The sequence below is a fragment of the Chenopodium album genome, chromosome 21 (genome assembly GCF_948465745.1).
Source record: "Chenopodium album chromosome 21, dcCheAlbu1.1, whole genome shotgun sequence".
In the NCBI taxonomy this organism is placed as follows: domain Eukaryota; kingdom Viridiplantae; phylum Streptophyta; class Magnoliopsida; order Caryophyllales; family Amaranthaceae; genus Chenopodium; species Chenopodium album.
The window spans coordinates 2,116,102-2,138,135 of record NC_137854.1 but is presented as its reverse complement, the minus strand read 5'-3'; the positions used below and the strand labels follow the sequence as shown (position 1 = coordinate 2,138,135).

At 36.5% G+C, this 22,034-nt stretch overlaps 3 protein-coding genes and 1 pseudogene across 4 annotated transcripts; 2 read left to right on the top strand and 2 right to left on the bottom strand.

Moving 5' to 3' along the window:
* Window positions 1–1,674: 1,674 nt before the first annotated feature.
* LOC145601619 (plant UBX domain-containing protein 2 pseudogene) lies at window positions 1,675–3,424 on the top strand (annotated as a pseudogene).
* Window positions 3,425–3,739: 315 nt separating this feature from the next.
* LOC145602047 (uncharacterized) lies at window positions 3,740–8,647 on the bottom strand. Of its 2 annotated transcripts, none has more exons than XM_081658158.1 (10): window positions 8,264–8,647; window positions 7,691–7,753; window positions 6,550–6,634; window positions 6,357–6,428; window positions 5,975–6,050; window positions 5,702–5,753; window positions 5,449–5,561; window positions 4,822–4,891; window positions 4,217–4,302; window positions 3,740–4,038 (listed from the first exon to the last, which is right to left on the bottom strand). In XM_081658158.1, the coding sequence occupies exons 1-10, from the start codon at window positions 8,633–8,635 to the stop codon at window positions 3,996–3,998; spliced, it is 1,032 nt and encodes a 343-aa protein (XP_081514284.1). In that variant the 5' UTR covers window positions 8,636–8,647; the 3' UTR covers window positions 3,740–3,995. The 2 variants fall into 2 exon arrangements, with proteins under 2 accessions (XP_081514284.1, XP_081514285.1); XM_081658159.1 differs by having other exon boundaries at window positions 5,975–6,047.
* Window positions 8,648–15,492: 6,845 nt separating this feature from the next.
* LOC145602630 (UDP-glucosyl transferase 73DL1-like) lies at window positions 15,493–16,941 on the top strand. Its single transcript, XM_081658802.1, has one exon. The coding sequence runs from the start codon at window positions 15,493–15,495 to the stop codon at window positions 16,939–16,941; it is 1,449 nt and encodes a 482-aa protein (XP_081514928.1).
* Window positions 16,942–18,216: 1,275 nt separating this feature from the next.
* LOC145601397 (SUMO-conjugating enzyme SCE1-like) lies at window positions 18,217–21,730 on the bottom strand. The gene is made up of 5 exons (XM_081657409.1): window positions 21,566–21,730; window positions 21,364–21,447; window positions 19,246–19,398; window positions 19,039–19,152; window positions 18,217–18,554 (listed from the first exon to the last, which is right to left on the bottom strand). Exons 1-5 carry the CDS (start codon window positions 21,632–21,634, stop codon window positions 18,492–18,494), a joined length of 483 nt encoding a protein of 160 aa, XP_081513535.1. The 5' UTR covers window positions 21,635–21,730; the 3' UTR covers window positions 18,217–18,491.
* Between the last annotated feature and the right edge of the window lie 304 nt (window positions 21,731–22,034).

Genomic DNA, 22,034 nt, shown 5'->3' with positions numbered 1-22,034 from the left:
GGGCGAATAAAGGTTAAAAAATTACAAAATTGAGGGCTATAATCCATGCTTTTTGATGAAATTTTGAGGTTTCAGCGCCCGGTGGCGAAAACCCTTGAGACGAGGGTACTAGGGACCATGGTGAACATCTTAGTAATTTTTATTTCCGAAGATCAAAAAATTACAAAATTGAACACTATAATCCACACTTTTTGATGAAATTTTGAGGTTTCGGGGCTCGGTGGCGAAAAGCCTTGAAACCCTTAAGGGATATCTCAGTGTCATATAATGTCGCTTAAAGCCATATATGATCATTATATGTTGTCATAAACGTCCGTGGTAGCCTTGAGTTTATGAAATCACTACAAGTTGCGAACAGGTAATATGACTGTTTAAGGGTATATTGGCTGGTCCACTGACGTAATTGGACTCTCAGAGAGTATTAGGGATCATGGTATATAACTTGGTAATTTTTATTTCTGGGCGAAAAAAGGTCAAAAAATTACAAAATTAAAGGCTATAATCCACGTTTTTTGAGGAAATTTTGAGATTTAGGGGACTGGTGGAGAAAAGCCTTGAGACTCTAAGGGATACATCTCGGGTTCATATAATGCTGTGTGAAACCATACATGATCATTATATGTTGTCATAAACGTCTGTGGTAAGTTTGAGTTTACGAAATCACTACAGGTTGTGAACGGGTAAAATGACTGTTTAAGGGCATACTGGATGGTTCCACCGACCCAATTGGACTCCCGGAATTTATTAGGGACCATGGTAAAAATCTCGTTAATTTTTTTTTCCAGGTGAAAAAAGGTTAAAAATTACAAAATTGTAGGCTATAATCCACGCTTTTCGAGGAAATCTAGAGGTTTCGGAGCCTGATGGCGAAAAGTGGCATTCCTTCAAGGCTATAATTCACCCCATTGTTCGAGTACAGGCTGGGTTTAGATCATCGTCGGTTAAGATCTAGTCTTCGAGTCGGGTCAGTTTTTGACGGCTTTAGGGTCTCTACATTTTTCGCCACTTGGCTCTGAAACCTCAAAATTTCCTCAAAAACTGTGGACTAAAGCTGACAAATTACAACATTCTTTATAATATTATTGGATATTAGATTTGGATACAATATCCAAATATCAATAGATAGATTAACAATGTAGCAATTAGGTTTTCATGAAGGTAGTAAAATAAGAAAATTAGTGAATGCCTTTTATAATGAATTTGTAACCATATCTAATGCTCAAGTCAGATAATCTAATACTCAAATCATATTAAATGTCTAAGTGAGAGTTTTAGGGTGATTAGGAATAAATTAGAGCTTAATTAAGTGGATCAGAGGTGCAGGTTGTCTTCAACAAAAAAAAAAAATTAACTTCTGGTTTTCTTTTGCCAAAAAGCTTTTAAAAGGATTTTTTTTCGCAAAATGTTGCATTTAAAAGTTTTTTTTTTATTTTTTTTATTTTTTTTTTACAAATTTGCCTAAATTTTAAGGTCTATTAGGCTTGAATTTTCAGGGTCAACGAACAAGTTCCAGCAATCCTGCCTTCCAGAGTTCCAGGCATTGAAATTTCTGGGCACGAGCGAGAAAATACCGAATCAGGTTAATCAACCAATTACAACATCAAGAGTACTCGTATATAATTAATTGTACGCGTCTTTATATTTTTTGCTCATTCCAATTACTGGTAGTTTTTTTTTTTTTTTAATCATCAAACATCATCCACTTTCTCTCTCTTCTCCTTTGTCATCTGCACATACAGATCTGCAGCAAAAAAAAATGGATGACATGAAAGACAAATTCAAAGGATTCATGAAAAAGGTTAATACTCAAATGTCATCTTCTTCTTCTGGCAAATTCAAGGGTCAAGGCAGAGTTCTGGGTTCTTCTTCTTCAGCTTCTTCTGGACCCACAAATCCTAACCTCACTCGCCCTTCTCAATCTGTCAATCCAAACAGGAATCAAAACCCATCATCTGTTCAATCCAAACCTTTATCTCAGAAGAATTCGCCAGTTTCTGATCCTAGACCCACCTCTTTTGATGGTCAAAAGGGTTCGAATTCGAAGACGGATCCAAAACAAGATCGCCCTTCTAAAGATGGGTTTGATCCATTTGACTCGTTGATAACAAATGGTGAAAGAAACAAAAATGGGTACTCACTTAATGTGTTTGAATGCCCAATTTGTGGTTCTGGTTTTACTTCTGAAGAAGATGTGTCAATTCATGTTGAATCATGTATTGTTGCTAAGACTAGCAAGAATGGTGATGGTGTAGAATTGGATTTGGATTTGGGTTCGGATTCAGTGGTAATGGATGGTAATGAAAATAAGGCGGATTTGACGAATAAATTGGGAGGTTGTGTTGGTGTGTATTTATCAGGAAATCCATCAGATAGTTCGGTTGATGTTGTAATGAGGTTATTGAGGAACATAGTGAAGGAACCGGAGAATCCCAAATTTCGTAGGATTAGAATGGGTAATCCTAAGATTAGGGAGGCTATTGGTGAAGTAACAGGAGGAATTGAGCTGCTAGAAGAGGTTGGATTTGGACTGAAAGAAGAGGGAGGAGAAATGTGGGCTGTGATGGATACCCCTTCCGAAGAGCGCCTTCTGAAGATTAAAGAGACTGTAAACATTATGGAACAGGCGAAACCTGATGGAAGTGTGTCGTCTGCGCCTTTAGTAAAGGTTGATGAGAAGGTTGAAGTGGAAAAGAAGGTTAAAGAGAATGAGCCGAAGATCATTGATAGAGAAATTAAAGTGTTCTTTTCAGTCTCTGAGAGTGTTGCAGCGCGAATTGTGTTACCGGACTCATTCTATCAGCTGTCTTCTGAAGAGGTGAGGAGAGAAGCCGAAATGAGGAAGAAAAAAATGGCTGATTCTCAGCTTTTGATCCCCAAGTCATTCAAGGAGAAGCAAGCTCAAGCTGCTCGGAAGAGGTATACAAGGACTATTATCAGGGTTCAGTTTCCTGATGGAGTGGTTCTGCAAGGTGTTTTCTCACCCAAGGAGCCAACTAGCGTTCTCTACGAGTTTGTCAGCTCGGCTCTTAAGCAACAGGGATTGGAATTTGAGCTGATACATCCTGTGCCACTCAAACGGCGTGTGATCCCATGTTTTCCTGCACCGGGAGAGAGAGCATTGACACTCGAGCAAGAGGATTTAGTTCCATCAGCTCTTGTAAAATTCAAGCCAATTGAGTCTGATGACATGGTATTCACTGGCCTTACAAATGAACTGCTTGAAATAAGTGAGCCTCTTGGCAGCAGCAGCACATCTTGACGTCTTATGAATTTATGATTGTGTTAGAGATTGTTTTATCCACCTTTTAAATTTTAGTTTTTTACAACTGTAAAATTGATTTGAGTTACAGAACTGATTGGCTTTGTGATTGTATTCTTATAGAATTCCATACAGACAAAAATAAGTTCGAAATTTATATTGATATACAGGGTTTTTCAACTTTTCATCTGTTTTCGCTGTATCGTTTGTATTGCGTAAGCGTAACCCAATCAAGGATATTTGCTCGTCTCTTATAGTAAGTATATCACTGGTGAAATTAACTAGCTCTGTATGTATTCTTGCTCAAGGAATTACAAAAAAAAAACATGAAATCTCTTCCCCTCAAAAATAACTTCGCATAACAGATCTACTTATGCTACCTCCATCCAAACAGCAGCAGTAATAACCAAACATTCCAATTGGACAACAAATTAGATTCAACACTAACTGATTCTGTTATATCTCAACAAAAAAAATGTCTAATAAATAAATGTCACTTCATTATATACTAACAAAAATAAAATGCAAGTTATACACCAACAAAGATTTTTCAAAACACCTCTTAATAAGATTCAAAATGAAGTTAATTGATCCCCCACTACAATCAGCAAATGCTGATGGACACCCAAATTTTTTAATAAGTAACACAACTGTCTTCGAAAGCACCTCTGTGAAACCATACAAAGTTACAAACAAATTCATTGACATCTCCATAGATGATAAATTCAACTTCAACCTACTTGGGCTTTCTTCGCATACCCATCCTTGATTTAGCGTATCTGAAATTTGTTAAGCAAAACAAAATCTCTAAAAGAAACCATGTATATACAATGTCTATACCCTTTTAATTGCAGCTCATAATACAAGCTCCTAAAATAGCTCCTTCCCCCCTTCTTCTCTTGGTTACAATTGAAAGAGAACAGAGTAAACATAAAGCAATGGGAACAAAAAGGATACTCCAAACGCAAGCCGTCACCAGATGAAGACGAGATAAGAACTGTGCCTTGCAGTTTACTCAAAGCTTCAGTTGAGCAGGCAGTATCCTGCACCAGAATGAGCTTGCCCCAGTAAATATTGGAATTTTACAATAATTAACAAACTTTTTTTATTTCTTTATGAAAGAAGCAAGCACTTCTAGATCTAAAAAAAGGACACCAAGGGCCTGCAAGCTTTGGGAATTTACAGCAAAGTACTAAGCACAGAAACCCTCCCCCCCCCCCCCCCCCCCCCCCCCCCCCCGGTACTGCCTCGAATTCATGATTAGCCTTTAGCCAAGACCTGATGTACTCAGTCACTCTACAAAAAAGCAGACTTCACTTTAGCAAGGGCCTATAGCCTCTCATTAACACCCCTATTTTCAAGGGCCTAAAGCTAAGGCAGCAACTCAAGGATTCTCTTGAGGTACAAACTGGATAGCTAATAAATGGCTGAGGACTCGCATGGTGCATACTAAAAGTATTTATTAGATTGTTGACTATAAATTAATTAATTAAACAAATTGAGCATAACTCGATCACAACCAACACTAGGTATAGAATAATCAGGCAACAGAACTAGAGGACCTGGAAGTCAACAAATGCAACAGGAGCCCCATATGTTCCCTGAATTTTCAGCTTTAAGAATCCACGACATCTGTAAGAAAGCAACAAGCACATACTTACAAGTTACAACCAGAACAACAATAATAATGTAAAGGAAAAGAAGGAGAAACTAGGAAGTTAAGACCCTCTCCAATGGTGAGACTCAAGTGAGTATCTTAAGGAGAGAGAGAGAGTATTTTTTGCACTGTATACCAATTAGTTGGTATCTAAACTTAGCAACTTCAAAGAAAGTTGCTAAGTTTAGATACTCAACTTTGAGTCTCATTTGACAAAAAGTGTGGGCCCTTATCAATATTATAATATGTTTCGTAATTTACTTAAATTTTAATTTTATTTTTTTTGTAAAAAAAACTTATAATATAATTTAGTGGGCCATAAATTGAAAATGACATTAGTATACTTTAAAAAGTCTCACTATTGGGAGACTAGACTTCACATGAGTTGCTAAATTGAGAATTGGGTTGGGTATCACCATTTGAGGTAAAAAAACAACTCATGTTGTATTTCAGTACTCAAACTTGAGTATCACCATTGGAGATGGTCTAAGAACATCAGCAATTTATAAGCAGGGCAGTGGCAGCTACAGACCTTGAAAAAACTTGAGTTAACTCTTCTTCCAAAGAATCAGGGCCTAAATTAGCCACAAAGATTGTAGGACATGGTGGGTTATCTTGCGGAATATGGGAAGCTGAACTATGGCTCTGTATAAAAAAAAGAAAACAATTTTAGAACTCTTTCAGTGCATCAGACAAACACACACACACACACACACACACACACAACAAATCAACATAGAGATAGAAAGACCTAACAGCGTGTATAGCATCCAAACATGACTTACAGATTTGGCAGCATTCGCTTCACTGATGCCTCTGCTACTATGGCTCCAATGACTAAATGACAGAAGGGAAACAAAGGTCAGACAACCACCACATGTATCAGAAGTTGACCCACAACAAAAATTAAGTCACTCTTAACCTCAGGACACAAAACAAAATTAAGCAAGCCAATTTACTCCAAACTTAAGAGATAAATTACAAAGGCAAACATGTGCTTAGAAGGCCAAAGGCATTTTGGGATCCAAGTAATAAAGATGTGCAGTAGTGCAATTGACCTTTGTGCAGATGGATAACCAATCGTGTTGTAAGCAGAATTACCCATCCCATGAATGTGAAAGCTGCCAATACCTGCTAGTGCCCAAACGTGAAAAAAAAAAAATGTGCAAAGTGAGTTTGAAGACGAGCGTGCTTTCATGTGACAAACTAGCACTGTGTAAAGAGAAATGAGGATTGTGTAACAAAAATAATAAAAACTTATGGGGATAACTTCTGCAAGGTTTCTAAATTCCTTTTCAGCATATGGTGTCAGTGTCACAGTGCAGTCTGGTCAATGTTATGTGGTGAAGCCACTAATTAAAAGTAACATTAGAGTGATTAAATAAATAAACAATAAAAAAAAAAAAAAAAAACAAACCCAAAATGTAAAAACAATCTTACCCAACTCAACACTGCCTCTTAAAAGAGCAGGAGATCCTTTATGTTTCTTATCTGAAGCAGGTCCTTCATCATCTGATCACCAAGCAATAAACATTTTGCTAATTAAAAATTGGTTTTTGTTGGATATTAATCACCAAAAGTCTGAAGACAAATGTTAGTTATAGATCAAAAGAAGGATATAAGCGCTACAAACCTGTCCTTTGACGCTTAGATCGTGAATTAGATTTTGCAAGGTCAATGTATAAGGTTGATCCTTTTTCTAGATCAAAGACCATGCCCTAACACAAACAATAAGAAACAAGAGCAATCAATATTGTGCTTCATACAACTAAACAATTGCTTCTTAACAGTGTAATTCATAAAGCCATTCTAAAGGATTACTTCATCTTATTTTTAATATGCACCATTTGGACTTTGAAAGTATTAACCCTCTTCTATGATTGTATTCTTGTGACTTATACATAAGAAAAATAGTCATATGGGATTATGTTAGGCTGCCTCAATATAAACTTTCAAATTTTGATCAATTATGAAGGGATAGAAGCATGAAGAAAATGTGTGATCTTTACAAAAGTTGCCATCTGGAAATAACCACCTCAAACTACCCACACCTAGCATTGGACCAATTGCAAGATTATCAGTGTGAAGTTATTAAGAATGCAGAAGGTGTATGACGGTGCACATGCACAAGTATGAAGAAGGGGGGAGGGGGGGCCTCATGGACATTAAATGTAACGCCTCGTAAAATGTAAGAACCGATGACTTGTTTACTATAAGGTCATATATTGAGGGAATACTAACAAGTTTGTTAAAAATTGTAACGGTGGGGGGTGTGGGGGGAGTCTTTTAATGATATTCATGGTAAATGTCATACACTCCCAAAGCAATATTATTGTTTCTTTGGTACCATCTATAAAGGTCGGTCATGACTCATGACCGGTAATAATAATCAACAAAGAAGACCAACTACTTGGAAGTAAAAACCGTTGTTTTCATGAACATTTACAAAAGCATTCAGTATCAGAATTCTTTAGCATAACCTTATCTTGTGAACTTGTATAAAACAGGCCGTGAAGGCATAATTCAATTAACAACATCGAACTCCAGCAATCTAGTTGGTGAAATGATTTTGTCTTAATGCACAAAATATATATGACAAGAGAATATTGTTCAAACAATCAAACAGGCTAAATTAATCAATCATCCCTCCGTGTCAATTTGAACTTGTCACAATCAATTAACATCCCCATGTTGACAATACTCATACCTTTAAAAAAATACTTATATGCACAATGGTAATATCAATGAGAAAATAAAAATAAATAAAACCTTACATTTATTTCATGCATTGCAGTGACTGCAGACTTTTGATCCGCAAACACGACGAAAGCGAATGGCTGCCACCAACAAACACAAGTTGCTCATAGCTCTTAATATTAAACAAATGTCAAGTTTCATTCAATATTAACAGTCTCAACTCTCATTGTGGATAGAACTGTGAGTCTATGATGCATTACTATAAGAATAAACAAGAAAACTAGCCGCCCCAAGTTTAAATGATGAGTGAGTTTCAAGTTATCTATCAATTAAACTAATAATCTAATTTAAGAATCTGCAAATCAATACTAAAGTTCTGTTGAAAGTCTTGAAATTGATTACCATTCGCAGCTAATGAATTTATGAATTCCCCAATAATCGTGTAGAAAAACAAACAATTTGTGTGATCCCTTTTTACCCCAATTCCTTCCACTCCCAAATCACAATAATTATACTAATCAAAACCCTAAAATTAATTCAAGCATCAAAATTTTATGATTCATCCCCAAAATATTATAGCTTCTGCCAAGTTAAAGATTGAATTTTGTATTGCAAATCTTAAAACTAATAAAAAAGAGAATTTAAAAAACCTGAGAAGTCTTGGAAGGAGAACGAAGATTGGATGACAAATAGCCAGGAAAATCGCGGAAGAGATTGTACAATTCGCGAGGCTTAACATCTTCGGGAAGTACGGCGACAAAAAGGGTGCGAAGTTCGTCGTGAGAAGAATGCTGGGGTTGTGGATGGTGGGAGAAGGAGGAAGGCGGAGGAGGAGGAGGGTGGAGGGATGGCGGAGGAAGGTGGTGAGAGTGACGTAGAGCCGCCGTTGGCGACGGATGTTGCGGCGGAGGAGGATGGTAGTGAGTGTTGTAGAAGGCGGAGTGAATATCGGAAGATGGTGGTGGAGGTGGGTGTGGGTGTTGAGGTGGTGGGGCATAATAGTATGATGACATTTCTTCCATGGAAGATTGACAAGGGAGTTGGAAGATATGGGGGATGGAGTAAATCGAGCCGTCAATGTGGTGGGTATCTCTATTTCGTAATTTTTGAAAGATGGAGATATTTTAACTTTTGTTACCTATCAAACACATCAAATTCACTTTTGTTATCAATGAAAACTTTTATTTTATTTTACTGCCTGACATATACCCTTTTTTTTAGGGTTTCGTTAAGTTTATTTTTTCTAAAAAAAAAAATAATAATAATAAATTAAAATTTTTTTAAAAAAAAAAAGAAAAAAAAAACCATCCACCCCTCCCCTCAGCTGCCACCCCTTCCCTCCCCCTGCCGGCGCCCAGAGCTTCGGCCGGCGTCGCACGAACCCACCCCCCTCCCTTTCCCCCACCCTACGCAACCCCCCTTCCCTTTCCCTGACGTTCTTGCAACCACAACCCCCACCCCGAACCAAAACCACCCCCCTTTCCCCTTCCCCCCATCGGAATCCGCAACCCGGCCCCGTTCCCCCCACCGAAATTGACCCCCCACCCCTTCCCCTACCGTTTTCGGCCTTCCCTAACCCTAAACCACCACCCCAAAACCACCTAAAATATCAATTTTTTTTTGTCAATTCTGACCTCAATTTGGATCAAATGATCAAAATACCCCTCAAGACCATGTGTTCGGCACGAAAATCGAAGAATTTAAAATATTCCGTTAGGATTTTGACAACAGGTGGTAAAAAACTTTTTTATTTTTTTGTGGTAAAATAAAACTTTTAAAAGTTTTAGAGGTAAACAATAAATTTTTGAATTTTTTTTTTGCGGTAAAAGCCAAATAATCCTTAAAATTAATATTGTAAATATATTTAAAGGTACTCTTATACTACAAAATACTACGAGTATTATTCTAACATATATTTTACCCTTTAAAAACACTTATAATATATTAAATCAATTATATTAATCTTAATAGTATGTATTCATTCGACATTACACTAAAATACAATCAAATGCAGGTACCAATTAAAAGTTATCCTTAACGGAATTAAAGTTACTCTCAAATTGACCGTCTTACAATAAAATTAACGTTAGCCCGCCTTATGCAAGACTTATTGGTAGACTTTTAACTTAAAATATAAGGAATACTCTATTATTGAAACTGTTTGTTCAAATATAATCCAACCAAAATGAACTAGAATTGTATGAGTAACCCAATTTTATTTTTATTTTTTTGACACGGCATGACATGACATAGTATTATCAACAAGCGACTTAAGACATAATGAACGGGACACAAAGTCTTAGGCTAAATCTTAGATTAGATTATTTCGACCACATAATAGGTCTCCTATTGTCTTTTAGAAATCATGGGAGCTTCAATAATTAGTAATTAATTATTATTCTGTAATTAGTAAGAATGAATTATTAATTACAGTTTAATATTGAGCATTGCAAAGCAGATAAAGTATCAGCAGAGCAGAAAAATACAGCTCAAAATAACAGGATCTTAGTGTACAAGTAGGATTCCGACTTTTTACAAAACACCCTTAGTTTGAAAAATACAAGACATGGAGCAAATGAGTTGTAAATAGTCAAATATTATGGGAGATTACAAACACACATTAAAAATTAAAAATCTAAACTAAAGAGAATGTGAACGATTGGAATAATAACATTATTGACTTTTCCCCCATACTAGTAAGGGTCTGTTCTGATTTACTAAACTGAACTGAACTGATTGGAACGGAAATGAATAGAGGTGAACTAAACTAAATAAAGCTGAAATGAATATTTTATAAGAGAAGGAAATTAGGAGCTACACTAAACTAAACTAATTAGAGCTAAACTAAACTAAACTGAATTGATTACAGCTGAATTGAACTAAACTGAACAGAATTGAAATTAAGCTGAAGAGAACAGGCCCTAAGTGACAATTAATAGAACCTACATCCGGTTGTATGTATACTTATATGCAACCTGATTAATGACAATCTATTGTGCTTTTACTGTGTTAATGTGCTTTTTTAGATTATTACATTCTTTTTTTTTATATATGCCATCATTCGTTTTCCAACTATTTGTTAGTTTCTGTTAACATATTTGTGCTTCACTACTATGTTATGTGCTTTGATCTATACATATGTACTTTGTTTCAAAAAAAAAAAAAAAAAAAAAATCATCTTGGTTTCATGTAATCAGGTATTCAGGTGTATTTTTTAATGTGTGAGTTAAGTGAGTGATTCTGATTTTCAGTACGAATACGAACCGTGAAAGCGTGGCCTAACGATCTTTTCAACCTTTTGAATTTAAAGCTAAAGGTGTTACATTAGTTACCACAGGGATAACTGGCTTGTGGCAGCCAAGCGCTCATAGTGACATTGCTTATTTTTCATACTTCAAAGTCGGCTCTTCCTATCATTGTTAAGCAGAATTCACCAAGTGTTGGATTGTTCACCCACCAATAGGGAACGTAAGATGGGTTTAAACTGTTGTAAAATAGGTTAGTTTTACCCTACTGATGACAGTGTCGCAATGGTAATTCAACCTAGTACGAGAGGAACCGTTGATTCACACAATTGGTCATCGCGCTTGGTCGAAAATCCAGTAGCGCGAAGCTACCGTGTGCTAGATTATGACAGAACGCCTCTAAGTCAGAATCCAGGTCAGAAGCGACGCATGCGCCCGCCGACCGATCGCCGTCCTGCAGTAGGGGTTTCGACCCCAAGGGTAGTGTCGTAGGCTAAGCTCAAGTGGTGGATGCGCCGTGAGAGCCACCTTGAAATACAATTTCTACCGAGCGGCGCGTTGAATCCTTTGCGAACGATTTAAATACACGACGAGGTATTGTAAATGGCAGAGTAGCCTTGCTACCCACGATCCACTAATATTCAGCCCTATGTCGCTTCGATTTGTCCCTTCCCCCCTATTCCCTAAAACACCTATATTTTGGAAAACGAGGTTAGCAATGCATCTCGTATGCTAAAAAATGCCAAGCACAGAATTAAGACAAGTCACAAAGCCTAAGTGTTGGGATGTTGGATAGTACAAGGGGTCGTGCGGGATGTGCACAAGACATGTGCACCCAAGGACAACGCATACTTGGTTTCGGCACTAGTTACGACTCCCAAGGCCCTTAAGACATGATGATTAAGGATGAATAAGATGGTTTAGGGAACTATTTATGACTCCCAAGGCCTTTTGGGAATCATGGAAGTACATGGATGCATAATCTCGCCGGGTGAAAAAATGATATACGGAAGGAGCAATTTAAGAGGTGTCCGGACTCGGTGTCGGAAATTCACGAAACACTACGAGATGCATCACGGGGTCATATAATTTTGTTTCGACCCATATATGACCATAATTAGGCTACGTAAAGGCCCCGTGGAAGCTTATAGCCAATACAAGAGACGTGTACGAAATTGGTTAAATTGGATGCTTAAAGGCAAATTGAATGGTTCCACCAACCCCAATGGAATTCCAGAGGGTATTAGGGTCCATGGAAATCAGCTCGACAATTTTTTTTTTCCGGCCAAAAAAAAATAAAAAATTGTCAAAATTGAAGGCTTATCCACGTTTTTTTTAACAATTTTGGAGGTTTTGGGACTCGGTATCGAAAAGTCTTGAGATGTTAGGTAATATATCTCAGGGTCATATAATGACGTTTGGAGCCATATATGACCATTATATATTGTCATAAATTTCTGTGGTGTGGCTTGCTTTTATGAAATCAGTGCAAGTTGTAATCGGGTAAATTGACTGTTTAAAGGCATATTGAATGGTTTTACCCCCCCCCCCCAAATGGGCTCCCGGAGGGTATTAGGGACCATGGTAAACATCTCAGCAATTTTTATTTTTGGGCGAAAAAAGGTCAAAAAGTTCCAAAATTGAAGGCTATTATCCACGCTTTTTGAGAATTTTGGAGGTTACGGGACTCGGTGACTAAAAGGCATGAGATCCTAGTGGATACATTTCAGAGTCATATAATGTTGTTTGGAACCATATATGACCATTATATGTTGTCATGAATGTCCGTGGTAGGCTTGATTTCACGAAATTGGTGCAAGTTGCAAACGGGTACATTGACCGTTTAAAGGCATATTTGATGGTTGTACCCACCCAAATAGACTCCCGGGGTGTATTAGGGTCCATGGTAAGCATCTCGGCAATTTTTATTTTCGGGTCAAAATAAGTGGAAAATTGGCCAAAATTGAAGGCTCGATTTTGGGTTAGTTTTTGACATTAAAATTGAGGTCCTGTTCTTTTGAGCTTTTGGGCAGAGCAGAGCAGAGCAGGATAAAGAAGAGCAGTGTAGAGCATAACAGGGCTAAGCTTCCACACACTACGGAACATAGCAGAGCAAATTTCAGCACGGCAGGGCAAAGCAGGATAGACAGAGCAGAGCATCTCTAAAGAACAGGGCCTGAATGTGTTGGACGACTCCTGGGGTCATATAAGGAGGTTTGAAACCACAAGACACCAATAAAGATGTCTATAAAGTACCAAGGATGAGTTTTGATTCTATTTTGAAATTCATGAAATATAGTGATGTCATATAACTATATAAGTGTAATAATGTGATGTGAATAGAGCTGAAATGAATATTTTATAAGAGAATGAAATTAGGAGCTAAACTGAACTAATTGATTAGAGTTAAACTAAACTGAACTGAAATTAAGTTGAAGAGAATAGGCTCTAAGTGACAATTAATAGAATCTACAGCCAGTTGTATGTATACTTATATGCAACCTGATTAATGACAATCTATTGTGCTTTTATTGTGTAACATGCTTTTACTGTGTTAATGTGCTTTTTTAGATTATTACATTCTTTTTTTTTATATGCCATCACTCGTTTTCCAACTATGTGTTAGTTTCTGTTAACACATTTGTGCTTTACTACTATGTTATGTGCTTTGATCTATACGTATGTACTTTGTTTCAAAAAAAAATATATCAAAATCATCCCAGTTTCATGTAATCAAGTGTATGTATTTTCTAATTTGCGAGTTAAGTGAGGGATTTTTCATATAGCTTATCATTGTCTTTTGTTTTACTCGGCTTAAATGTACTAAATACTTATTACATCATTGTAGGCGTCAATTGAAGCGTGCCTACGTTAAACATAGTGGTGAATATGCTTGGCACTCTTAGGAATCGAGATTTGACATATACGATTAGGGACAAATAAAGTATGGAGCCGCCAACAAGTTTTTAAGGAACTTGTAAACCGTTCACGGATCATTTAAGACATCCATGAATAAGGGACAACGAAGGAAACAACGATTGACCCGTGAAGGTTACACCACATTCATAATCACCACGAAAGGAGGACCGGGGATGATGATACGAAGTGAGTCATGGAGTCACGTTCGCTTGTATTGGCCTCTACTCGATTCTTATAGTGAAAAGTATTTCTTGCAATCTCAAAGGCATGCAAACAAAGATTTAATTTGCTTCCAACTAATATTAGACTAAATTGGTTGAATAAAAAAATATTGTGATCACTTGATTAAACAACAAGATTAAAAAGGAACCTAAACCAGTTGTCCAAATTATCTTATTAGGCATTACATTCAATTACGTATTCCCCTTAACACATGCAATATGGTAATCAATTCAATATAATAGAATAAACATTAATATTGGAAACAATTTAACCATAATATCGTTAATCAAATCAAATAAAAATAAACCTAGTCATTATACTAGCAACAAAAATAAAAATAAGAGTAATTAAGTGATTAATTACTCACTTTCCGCGTTTCCTTATATTGCTACATCATGAATAAACTCTTAGTAACTTCAATAAAAGTATAAATCAATTAAGTTGAATTAAATTAAATAAAAGTAGAGTTGATTTGGGCAGTTAATTCTACCATTCACGCCTTGGTTTAAGGATAGAACATCGGGTCAAGTATGGAATCCTTGGAGTGCTTAGGGAAGGAATAGTGTAATTAAGAAAATAGGTTTAAGGCTTTGAATATGAGAGAGAAGAGAGAATGATTTTTTGGTGAATAAAAGAGGAAGAGAGAATGATTTTTTTGGTTCCCGAAAACTGAGGAAATCAGCCTCGTATTTATAGAGAAAATAAGAGGGGTGAAACACGGAACCCTAGAAGTGAAGGTGATGCGAATAAAATCCCTAAAAAATGTCATGCACAGCAGATATTGCCGTGACACGGCGTCGTGAAATAGTAGATGTTCATGTGTATATATATTTTGGCTTTTTTTTTTTATTATTTAGAGATGAAAGATTTAGAGTATATTTCGAATTATTGTTTGTCAAAATCATAAAATTCATTTGCTTAACCCTCTCGAAATTCAATTCTAATTAATGAAGCGCCTTAAAATTAAATGAACATTCAATACCTCAAATTGACATGTATTGTGTATACCCGATTTATCAGTTTAAAATTTATGATACTAGATATCATTGTATGCGTTTTAATATTCCGAACCCATAAGGACAAAATCCTGGATTCGCCACAATTATACACTTATTAAAACATGACCGTGTTTGATTAGTATAACACTTATTAAACTTATTAAACTAGAGAGGGAATAAAGAAGTTGTATAAAAAGAATCAAAATCTCAAAATGTTGCAAGATTCAAACTCGTTTTCCTCGCGCAAGTTTGTCTATTCTACGCACTACGCAGACATTATTCCATATAATATACTTGAATACTATCGAGAACCGACTATCGAGAGTATTTCCTGTAAATAAAACGTAAGGCCTAGCTACGTGGCTAGTTTTTATAAATACCACCTTGCTCGTTACCAAACCTTAAACCCTCCCTCATTATTAATCCAAAAACCTTGATACTGTAAAACATTTGTCATTTTATTTCATTATTATTTACTTTCTTCACCAGAAAATAATGGAGTTGAAGATCATCTTCCTTCCATTCCCAACACCAGGGCATATACTTCCAATGGCAGACCTTGCTAAAACTTTAGCATCTCATGGTGTTGAATGCATCATTATCACCACCCCTGCTAATGCTCCTCTTTTCCAAACCTCAGACAACAACCTGCCTATCACAATCCATGCCCTTCCCTTTCCAGCATCCGATGTCGGCCTCCCGCCCGGCATCGAAAACTTCAGCAAGATCACTTCTGATGATATGAGAAGCAAAATATTCACCGGTATTCACATGCTTCGTAATGCAACTGAAGTCTTGATCAGAGAAATCCTGCCTGTTGATTGCATTGTTTCTGATATGTTTTACCCATGGACCTCTGATTTCGCCGCGGAAATCGGGGTCCCAAGGGTGTTTCAGTTGACTAGTAGTGTTTTCTCTTCATGTTGTGAGCTGTGTGTTAAGTTCCATGCACCACATGAACAAGTTGAAAAAGATGATGATTTAGTAACATTGCCTTCACTGCCTCACAAAATAGAGATGATGAAATCTCAAATCCCTTTATGGGTTCGGAACCCAAATGGGTTTACCCACTTGATGGATGTAATTCGAGAGGGCGAGCTTAAGAGCTCTTGGGTGTTGGCTAACACCTTTGGTGAAGCAGAAAAGGAGTATGAAGAATGCTACAACAAACTCTCTGGGATCAAGATATTGAACGTTGGCCCGCTTTTCCTCTGCAATAAGGAGGAAGAAGGCAAGGCTTCCGCGGCTGAGCTTGATTGTTGGAAGAAATGTCAAGATTGGCTAGACCAAAAGAAACCCAGCTCAGTGTTGTATATCAGTTTTGGTAGCCTGACCTTATTTCCTGATGAACAGCTTCAGGAAATCGCGGCTGGGCTGGAAGCATCAGGCCATGACTTCATTTGGGCTGTTAAGCAAAAGAGAAAAGAGAAAATAGAAGGTAGTAATGAAGATGAGCAATGGTCAGTTGATGAGCTTAGGAAGAAACTGGAGGCAAGTAACAAGGGGTTAATTATACAAGAATGGGCCCCACAGCTGTTGATATTAGAGCACCAAGCTATTGGAGGGATGGTAACACATTGTGGGTGGAACACTTTACTAGAAGGGGTTAGTATTGCTGGTGTGCCACTCATAACGTGGCCGCAATTCGCCGAGCAGTTCTACAATGAGAGGTTGGTGGTGGATGTGCTCAAGATTGGGGTTGCTGTGGGGGTGAGTCAGTGGTGCAATCTAGAAGACACTGGAAAGGAGCTTGTAAGAAGAGAGAAGGTGGAGATGGCTGTTCGAGCTGTGATGGACAATAGCGAGAAGGCAACAGAGATGAGGCAACGAGCAAAGAAGCTTAGTGAAACTTCTAGAGGGGCTGTCCAGGATGGTGGTTCATCTCAGGCCAACCTAGTGGCCTTCCTCGATGAGTTGAAAACGAAACGTTCCAAGGCAGTGTAATAGCTATCAAAACACTTCATCCGTCACCCTCATTTTGTAATTGTTTTTGAGAGTTTTTCAATCAAATGGGGTGAGTGACATGAGATTGATAAAATAAAAAGACTGAGTGCTACTAGAAAAAGTAAAGTTAAGGTTTAGGCAAGTTTGTATCGTGCGATGGTGTCTCTATCATAAAGTATCTTTATTTTTCAGGACACGAAAACAAGTTTTCAGATTCAACTTGTGATCGTGTGAAAACAGAATCCTTGACCAAAAAAAGATTCGAGGGAAGGATTTGACCAAAAATAAGTACAGTAGTATTTGTACAAATAAGACAATATTTAACGAAAAGAGACCACATATACGACAAAGTACAAGTATATTTTTATGACAATTTTGCTTCGTAATAATAACCCATCCAACAAGTTTCTCTTTGAATTTCATGTTAAAGTGTTAAACCATTAATTTTTAAAAATTTTCCATTAATAACAATTGCAAAAAAGATAAACTGTTACAAAAAAAAGAAAAACCACACACACATTTAGGGTCTATTATGATTTACTGAATTAAGCTGAACTAACTGAAGCTGAACTAAACTAAATAGAGCTAAAATGAATTGTTTACAAGAGAAGAAAATTAAAAATCTGAGCTGATTGGAGCTAAGCTAAACTGAACTAAAATTAAGCTGAAAAGAACAAGCCCTTAGCCTAATTCAACAACATTTTACAAAACATTTGTTTTTATAAAATTAGTATAAGCATATAGCCAAATTCATATGCGAATACTGAATTGTTCAAAATTCAAAATTAGAAAAAAATTTAATTCAGTGATATGCACAAAACACAATGTGAAGAGCTAATATGATTGTACTCCGTACTGCGTATAAGGAGAAACCCTACACTGAAAAAGAGAGAGAGAGAATACATGGAGGCATTGAAAAATGAAAAAACGGAAAGAGCAATGCGAGGCAGAAGGGGTGGTTGATAAATTAATTCAAACAACACAGGCATAGAATCTACAATCACCTTGCATGTATGAAAATCTGTTTTCCACCACCGCTGCACTCATCGATGCACTCCTGCGCATGGGCCAAAGCACATAAAAGGCCCTTACCTCTGAAAAAGGAGGAACTTCATTCATATGAACATCCACTTAAAAGGATGAACTGAATTGTAAATATAAACGTGATTTGAGACTTGAGAGTAACAAAATGAGGCATATGTGTAAGCAACAAAATAATAAAAAGTGAATATCTTTCACTTTTAAATGAGGGCAGATCCAACATGTTTAATCACATTTAAACGCAGAATATCATGATATCCCCGAATCCAATCGGCAACCACACAAAGACCATCAGCATTCACCATAGTAGGTGTTAGAGTTTGACCAAAAGGAAACAAAATATTCCAAACGACGTTCATAAATAAGGACTACCAGGATCACTACATATGAACACAAGTCATAACTTATACATAATGCTTAGACAAAGGACAGCTCTTGAATTGCAATTACCACTCCTTACGAGTTACGATATGACTACCAACTATCCTCTACCAGTATGAAGTCCATTGTCAAATGGTAGCTGGGTACTGTTTAGCCTGTTGGCGCACCCTTCTTTTGTACTCTGCTGTGTCCTGCAGTAACATAAGCTCTTTTTTCAATTGATTTCATTGATAATGGACATAGACCAGATGACTTCATCCAAATAACATAAGCTATTTTTTCAATTGATTTCATTGATAATGAACATAGACCAGATGACTTCATCCAAATAACATAAGCTATTTTTTCAATTGATTTCATTGATAATGGACATAGACCAGATGACTTCATCCAAATAACATAAGCTATTTTTTCAATTGATTTCATTGATAATGAACATAGACCAGATGACTTCATCCAAATAACATAAGCTATTTTTTCAATTGATTTCATTGATAATGAACATAGACCAGATGACTTCATCCAAATAACATAAGCTATTTTTTCAATTGATTTCATTGATAATGGACATAGACCAGATGACTTCATCCAAATACTATATATGATCTTTCAAGTTTAAAGACACACAAAGAAGTTTTCAAAAAAAAAAAAACACAAAGAAGATGATATACACACCTGGATGAAAAGGTGATAACCTTCAGTCTGTGCAGGATCTGCAGCATTAGGCTGGTCCAACAAGTCTTGAATGCCAACCAGAATCTGCTTCACTGTAATTGCAGGTCTCCAGTCCTATAGCATGGGAAAAAATGCGACATTAAAACCAGATATACTAATAGAGATCAGATAATCAGCTATACAAGAATCAAGAATATCAATACTCACGCAATCTTCATTCAGAATCGATAGGCAAACTGTCCCAGATGGGTAAACATTAGGGTGGAAGAAACCAGGAGGAAACTTGCACTTAGGTGGTTTGCTGGGGTACTCTTCAGAGAAATACATAGTCAATGGATAGTAGCCACCCTCCCAATCAGTCTGTAATGATAGAAGCTCTGATAAGAAAATGCAGTAAATGACAGCTATAGCAAGAATGGCATATCTCAATCAGCAAACACATAGTCGGAAAACCACAAATCACAAGCCAAGGAAGTAGTTTAAAAGTGAATAATAAAACATGAAGGAAAAATCGTTAATGGAAGAAGCATTCGTTGAAATAGAAAAGGGAAAAAAAACTGTAAAAAAGAAAATACTGTATAAGCTACAAAGAAGTTGAGACGAAAGAGAATAATTCTCAATTGAAGGCTACAATTTTACTAAAATACAACCAAAAAAATATTGAAAGAATAACGCATTAACGCCTCCTGAAAGGTATTCCTGCAACATAGGAAAGAGTGAAGGACCAATGATAGGAATGGTAAAACATCAAATATCCCTTCAGAAACATAAGATATTAAATCAACAGGTGCAAACCCAAATATTAGGACAGTGAATAGTAAATCAACAGGTGCAAACCCTTCTTAAGATATTATACATATTCCAACAGGATTAGGACAGTGAATGTGGAAATATGGAGCTAGAGCTTAGTTGATGACAGCTTTAATGATCCATAGGTCTTCAGAAATAAGTTCAATGAGATTCCGGCAAGGAACAAAGGACTAACTTGCGAGACAAGGTTGGATTCTCTCAAAAGAATGAAATGCAATGATTCAAAGATACATGCCCTTCAGTGTCACTAACTCACAATGTTTGTTCTGTCAAGGGATAAGAAGTTCAAACATTTCATATTCAGGAACAATGCTCCTATGCCTTCACAGATGCAAGCCAATAAATCCCTTAATAACTGTGTGTTTGACAAATATCTGACGAGGAGTATATGTGTACAAAAAGTATATTGCACCAGCTCCCGACTTGTTGGACTGTCCAATTTTAGATGTTGCAAAGCCGCCTCACTCTAGTTACTTACAGGATTCACCTTATTCTTTATTCACATATATAAATCCAAATACTGATATAAATTCTAAGGCAATGATAACTATTATGGAGTAAGAAGCAAGAACAAAGGTGAAGTTTATTGCTTAATTGTTTACAAGGGTAGGTCATCTTTTTTACTCTTTATGTTCATTTTCCCCGATCACTTACCATACACATTTTGTTTCACCTATCTTTCACTCCTCCAAAACAACCATCAAACCATCCACTGTCACCACTTCGTCACTCTCTTCGTTTTCTCATACATAGGAAACCAAATCAGCCATCACCTTCTTCTAATTTCAAATCTTACGTATTCATCTCCTCCTCTAAGATCAGCGGTCCTTTCAGATTTCAGCCCCTAATTTCCTCTACTGTCCTCAACATCCTATGATTTGGGATTTAGATCAGGATACTGTCATCAAAGGCATTGCAGGTCATTAAATATACGTTTCCAATCCCAAACAAAATTGTATTCGAAATTAAGGGCTAGACCTGTTCCCACTCGTCTCCCTTAAACCAGGAATTCCACACATATTTCCACTCAAAGAGCTGCCATAAAGCTTTAAGTGGTATTGTAATTAAATACTATTTAAGGCGGCGATACGCAACCACCCTTATATTGTGAATCTATGATCCTATTAATCCTAAAATCAAACAAGCCAATTGAAAAACCTCCAGTGATAAGGGTGTGGTTCAGAGGGTGACCAATCTGACCATCTAACTTTTAGACTCGTCAAACTTAATTTTTTTCCTCAATTAATATCAGTACTTCACAAATTCACTTCTTAAACAGAAATTTAAGATAAATTATATTAAAAACATGAATTATAACCCAAATTATGATACGCTACTGTAAATATCAATTGCCAAATAAAACAGCAAAAAAAAATCCAAAAAATAAACACAATTCTCCCTCAACTTTCACAAAGTACGAAACCAAACACAATTTTGAGGAATCAATTTAATTGATTATAAATAAAATAAATTAAAATTAGAAAATAATAAAACAGGAAGACGAAAGGGTTTTACCCCAGCTTTTCCAGGAATGATGCATTGCCAAATTAACAAATTCATCGAACCATCTGGTTGAGTGTCTGGCTTCGCCACAAAACCCTAATTACAAAAATTAAAAATTATCATCATCATAAAATTAAAAAAAAAACGAAAATCAACCCTAAAAAAATAAAAGGAAATTAAAAAAAAAGGGGAAGAAAAAAGAAAGAGGACAAACATGGGGGTGATTCTTCCGCCATTGTTTACGCTCTTCAGCGAGACGACCACGAGCAATGCCGCCAGACATAGTGAATACTGTTAAATTTTGATTTTCTCTCTCCTCTCAACAACAAGAATAGCGAAAGAGAAAGGGAGGCACAATCACGACTTTTTTTTTTGTTTAATCTTCTATTGGAAGTTTGAAGGTCGACCCTATTTTATTAGCTTGCCTCTACGTTTTGTACGGTCCAGATTTGTTTTCACGTTTTTTATAAAAATAATAATTATCTTTTTTTTGGGAATTTAAAAAGGTTAATAAGAATCCAAGTGGTTAATATAGGGAGTATAATTTTTATTAATTAGAGTTTATCAATGTCATTAATAAGTGATACTTCCTCCGTCCCTAAGTTACATTCCTCTTTGGAAATTTACACGGGAATTAAGGAGAGAAGAATAAGACAAATAACAATAATTAGATAATGCAATGG

Coding starts and splice junctions, on each gene's coding strand:
- LOC145602047 (XM_081658158.1), bottom strand. CDS start 8,635: ATGGAAGAAATGTCATCATACTATTATGCCCCACCACCTCAACACCCA. Junction 7,754..8,263: donor CTCCTTCCAAGACTTCTCAG/GTTTTTTAAATT, acceptor TGTTGGTGGCAG/CCATTCGCTTTCGTCGTGTT. Junction 6,051..6,356: donor AAGAGGCAGTGTTGAGTTGG/GTAAGATTGTTT, acceptor TTTGGGCACTAG/CAGGTATTGGCAGCTTTCAC.
- LOC145601397 (XM_081657409.1), bottom strand. CDS start 21,634: ATGTCTGGCGGCATTGCTCGTGGTCGTCTCGCTGAAGAGCGTAAACAA. Junction 21,448..21,565: donor GGCGGAAGAATCACCCCCAT/GTTTGTCCTCTT, acceptor TTTTGTAATTAG/GGTTTTGTGGCGAAGCCAGA. Junction 19,399..21,363: donor TCATTCCTGGAAAAGCTGGG/GTAAAACCCTTT, acceptor CTATCATTACAG/ACTGATTGGGAGGGTGGCTA.
- LOC145602630 (XM_081658802.1), top strand. CDS start 15,493: ATGGAGTTGAAGATCATCTTCCTTCCATTCCCAACACCAGGGCATATA.